Source organism: Silene latifolia, chromosome Y (genome assembly GCF_048544455.1).
Source record: "Silene latifolia isolate original U9 population chromosome Y, ASM4854445v1, whole genome shotgun sequence".
Lineage (NCBI taxonomy): Eukaryota > Viridiplantae > Streptophyta > Magnoliopsida > Caryophyllales > Caryophyllaceae > Silene > Silene latifolia.
Genome location: NC_133538.1, coordinates 187,835,591 through 187,840,930, shown reverse-complemented (window position 1 = coordinate 187,840,930; position 5,340 = coordinate 187,835,591). Strand labels below are relative to the sequence as shown.

Below are 5,340 nucleotides of genomic sequence, written 5' to 3'. Positions count from 1 at the left end.
TGGTTGGAGAAGAAGGGATTAGCCGGAGATCATCGAATCGCCTGATAATCGCCTTTTTCCTAGAGAGAGACCCTCCCCTAACCAACCCAATTATTATTATTATTATTATTATTATTATTATTATTATTATTATTATTATTATTATTATTATTATTATTATTATTATTATTATTATTATTATTATTATTATTATTATTATTATTATTATTATTATTATTATTATTATTATTGTTATTGTTGTTGTTGTTGTTGTTGTTGTTGTTGTTGTTGTTGTTGTTGTTGTTGTTGTTGTTGTTGTTGTTGTTGTTATAGGTATTATTATTATTATTGTTATTATTATTATTATTGTTATTGTTATTGTTATTGTTATTGTTATTTTTATTTTTATTTTTATTTTTATTATTATTATTTTTATTATTATTATTATTATTATTATTATTATTATTATTATTATTATTATTATTATTATTATTATTATTATTATTATTATTATTATTATTATTATTATTATTATTATTATTATTATTATTATTATTATTATTATTATTATTATCATTATCATTATTATTATTATCATTATTATTGTTATCATTGTTATTATTATTGTTATTATTATTTTTAGGGTTAATTGATAAACAGTACCAATATAAGGACCCTTTTTCATAATCTGGGCTCCCACACCCTTAGCAACAGCAAAGCTAAGTCTAGTAAAAATGTAAGCGGCCACGCGAGCCCCCGCATCCTGAGATACCGAGAATTTCTGGATCCGCTTGAGCAAGGCAACAACATCCGAACCCAACTCCCCAAGTGAAGAGAAAGAGAAAGGAAGGAAATCATAACCCACTACCGCGCACAAATCCCCATACTTAGCACACTTTCGCTGAGCAGCATCAGCGACAACCCGGCCAGGCACAAAATCCGTCATCCCAGTCTGAGTCAAAGGAGAAGAACCTGTCAAGTCAACGCACACATCACGCCCCTGTCCCAAGAATAAAGCAATAAATCCGCAGGACGAAGAGAGCCACCATGTCCATCAACCAAACCGATATCAACCTCCTTTCCCGCAGTAATACCAGATCTATAGCAGATGTCGAAAAGAGTGTCCCGGACAAGGTTATGCCGATGTTTAACGCCCACGATACCGATCTGACAAGAAACATCGTGGTCCCCATAAACATCCTCAAAAAAACCCGAGAGCAAGCCGGACATGGCCTAGATACCGTGAATAACGGAACACCCAGGACGATACCCCAAAGACACACTACGGTAAGTCCTCCCGTTCATAGTCGACCCAATCCCGAGATAGGAACCGCACGTAACCAATCGGAGGAGTGAGAACCTGCCGAGACGCTTAAAACAAGTCGGCGTGGTGTCAAAGAGAAAACAGGACTACGAGGCGGCGAAAAACCGTCGAAATAAATATCTGCCAATTTCTTCATAAGTTTGGGGGCGCAATTTCACTAGGGTTACCTAAAATACCGAGATCCTGTAGTCGCGAAAAACACACTGCGGCATCATCAAAAGCGGGGCCAGCGGCTACAATACCGGAAGGGCGAGGAGCTTAGCACGCAAACCGCAGACTCGCAAACGGGACGCAATAAAAGCATAAAATAAAACATCTCCCGCCGCATAGACACCAAGACCACCAAGCTGAAAAGGGAATGTAGCAAGGCGCCACCGCCAATCCCAAAACCCGGCCCGACGCGGTGACAATACGTTCAGTGGAACGAAGAGCGCATCAAAGGAAGATGGACAGACCCAAAAACACTAGGAGAGCAAGTACGAAGTGAGAAGTAGAGCTTGGAAATACCAGTACAAGCTCGAAGAAGAAGCAACTCATATTGCGGGTCCTCAATCCTCGCAACCAAATCCATTAGCTCAATGGTCTTGGTTACTCTCTTCGCCACAATCTCACTGCTAAAATCAGAACAAGCACTGACAGGTCCACCCAAAACTGTAACACCACGCAATGGCCGAAAAATAGAAGGGGAGAAAACCCCCGGAAGCCGACTCAGAGGATCCTCAACAGGCCAAAAGACCTCCGTCTTGGAGACATTAAGATGCAATCCAAATCGAGGGCCATCCGCCAAAATCAAATCCAAGACCTTCCCCACCTCCAAAGTATCACCCACGATGGTGCCATCATCTAAGTACCACGCCTGCAAAGTGAGGTCAAAAGTGTCCCGGATCTTGCAAACTAAAGGATGCAAAACCAAAGCGAAAAGTAAAGGGCCCAACGGATCACCCTGCTGAACACCCTGACAAGACCACAAGCAGTGCTCTCCCTAAAATTGTTGTTGTTATTATTTTTGTTGTTATTATTATTGTTGTTCTTATTATTTTTGTTCTTCTTATTGTTGTTCTTATTGTTATTGTTATTGTTATTATTATTATTATTATTATTATTATTATTATTATTATTATTATTATTATTATTATTATTATTATTATTATTATTATTATTATTATTATTATTATTATTATTTTTTTTTTTTTTTTTTATTATTATTATTATTATTATTATCATTGTTATTATTATCATTGTTATTATTATCATTGTTATTGTTGTCATTGTTATCATTGTCATTGTTCTCATTGTTATTATTATCATTATTATTGTTATTATTGTTATTATTATTGTTATTATTATTGTTATTATTATTATTATTATTATTTTTTTATTATGAAGGGATGCGCGCAGCTTTCATTAAAATAAAAATAAGAGTTTACATGAAATTGGTGGGGAGCCGAGAGACAATCTGGGCTCCCACACCCTTAGCAATAGCAAAGCTAAGTCTAGTAAAAATTTAAGCGGCCACCCGAGCCCCCGCATCCTGAGATACCGAGAATTTCTGGATCCGCTTGAGCAAGGCAACAGCATCCGAACCTAGCTCCCCAAGTGAAGAGAAAGAGAAAGGTAGGAAACCATAACCCGCTACCGCGCACAAATCCCCATACTTATTATTATTATTATTGTTGTTATTGTTATTATTATTGTTATTGTTAGTTTTATTATTATCATTGTTATTGTTATCATTTTTATTATTATCATTGTTATTATTATTGTTGCTATTATTATTATATTATTGTTATTATCATTATCATTATCATTATTATTATTTTTATTATTATTATCATTATCATTATTATCATTATTATTATTATTATTATTATTATTGTTATTATTATTATTGTTATTATTATTATTGTTATTAATATTGTTATTATTATTGTTGTTATTATTGTTATTATTATTGTTGTTGTTATTATTGTTATTGTTATTATTATTGTTATTGTTATTGTTATTGTTATTGTGATTGTGATTGTTATTGTTATTGTTCTTATTATTGTTATTGTTATTGGTTATTGTTATTATTGTTATTATTATTATTGTTATTATTGTTATTTTTGTTATTTTTGTTATTATTATTATTATTATTATTATTATTATTATTATTATTGTTATTATTATTATTGTTATTATTGTTATGATAATTATTGTTATGATAATTATTGTTATGATTGTTATTATTTTTTTTTTTTGCAAGAAAGTTATTTCTCATATATATCAGGGTAAATATACATTAGTTTTTCTTACAAACAATATTCACTAAAAAGCAAGCTTCATACACTACTAATGGCTAATTAGCCTAGACATCATGGTTTCCTCATCCACCCGAGCACGATGCAGGAGAATCAGACCTACCAAGTCATGAATTTCCCGAACAAGGAGCTCCATACTCCTCTCCTGGCCAGCAAAAACACGAGCATTCCTTTCTTTCTAGAGGCAGTATACGGTAGTAGCAATGCTACACCCAATCCACCTATTCTTCCAGTATTTCCTTGGCTTCCGCCTATGAGCCCACACTAGAAGACTATGCAAATCACCAGTTGGGAGAGGCATCTGCACACGTTCCAGTACCAAAGACAGAACCTGATATGAATATGAACATTTGAAAAAAAGATGTCTTGTGCTTTCAGTTTTGCATTTACACAAGGGACATCTACTGACCAAGTGCACACCTCTCTGAATGAGCATATCAGTGGTTGCAAGCTTCCTCTGAACTGCCAACTGGAGGATGACCTTATAACGGGGTAAGAGCAGACAGCATTGGACAACCCTATAGCAGAGTTGAGTAGGAAGCCTTGGTCGTATCAAATCATAGGCCTTGCCTACAGAGAACTTACCATGGTCAAGGCAACCATGTAAAGCACTCTCGGCTTCCTGCACCCCCCCCCCCCAAACGATGAATAATCATGTCTTTGGTAAGGATGACCCCTCTAAGACTTTCAGAGTAATACTCCTGAAAAGTAAGATCCCAAATAGAACATTGAACAAGATAGTACTTAGACACCCAGGAAGACCACACAGAGCCAGTCCCTCTATCCAGATGCCAAAGCCATTTAAGCATATTTTCCTGATTCCAGGCCATGATAGCTTTCAGTTGGAAGCCCCCCTCAACCCAAGGGAAACACATACTCTGCCAGCTCTTGAAAATAACTCTCCTATTTCCCTCAGAGTAACCCCAAAACAGCTGCCTACAGTAAGTGGTGATAGCATTGCAAATAGCCTTAGGAAGAACTAAGCTGCCACACCAAAAATTGCAGAGGCCAAAAACCACTGAGTTGAGCACCTGAAGCTTGCCAGCATAGGATAGAAATTTTGAAGCACAACTTTGGACCAGATTTTGGATCCTTATAACCAAACCCTCATACATGCTACTAGTAAGCCTAGCAGGATTTAAGGGAAGGCCCAAGTATCTAAAAGGAAAGTGGCCCTCAGCTAACCCAATGTCAGACAAGATCTGCTGCTTCAACAAGGCATTGACTCCTCCAAAATACACCTCAGTTTTGTCAAAATTAGCCTGAAGTCCAGACCAGCTAGAGAATAGTTTAAGAATATCAGTAGCCTTCTTAATGGAAGGCCTATCCCCCCCGGTAAAGACCATCAGATCATCCGCAAAAATGAGATGGGTAAGCTTCAATTTGGCACACTTTGGGTGGTAGGAGACCTGCTTATCATTGCACATAACCCGAAGAGCTCGAGATAAGATTTCCATACCTAAAACAAAAAGGAGAGGAGATAGGGGTCTCCCTGCCTAACACCACTTCTACCCTTAAAGAAACCACAGTGATCACCATTGATTTTAAGGGTAAACCAAGACCCTGTTACACACCCCATAATCCACCTGATAAAGAGGTCAGGGAACTGCAAAGCATGTAACATGTTCCTGATGAAGACCCATTGCATGGAATCAAAAGCTTTGCTGATATCAACTTTGAGTAAGCATCTAGGTGTTAGATTCTTCCTGGAATAGCCTTTAATCAGGCTTTGTGTGA

The 5,340-nt window shown here is 36.2% G+C and overlaps 1 protein-coding gene across 1 annotated transcript; it reads right to left on the bottom strand.

Moving 5' to 3' along the window:
* Positions 1-3,781: 3,781 nt before the first annotated feature.
* LOC141629640 (uncharacterized) lies at positions 3,782-5,060 on the bottom strand. The gene is made up of 3 exons (XM_074442614.1): positions 4,289-5,060; positions 4,013-4,173; positions 3,782-3,904 (listed from the first exon to the last, which is right to left on the bottom strand). The coding sequence occupies exons 1-3, from the start codon at positions 5,058-5,060 to the stop codon at positions 3,782-3,784; spliced, it is 1,056 nt and encodes a 351-aa protein (XP_074298715.1).
* Positions 5,061-5,340: the final 280 nt, after the last annotated feature.

Bases quoted from the DNA above. Each gene is read 5' to 3' on its own strand.
- LOC141629640 (XM_074442614.1), bottom strand. From the start codon at position 5,060: ATGGAAATCTTATCTCGAGCTCTTCGGGTTATGTGCAATGATAAGCAG. The intron at 4,174-4,288 runs GTCTTAGAGGGG...AGTTCTCTGTAG, and splicing joins TCAGGAGTATTACTCTGAAA to GCAAGGCCTATGATTTGATA. The intron at 3,905-4,012 runs GTCAGTAGATGT...GAACGTGTGCAG, and splicing joins TTCAGAGAGGTGTGCACTTG to ATGCCTCTCCCAACTGGTGA.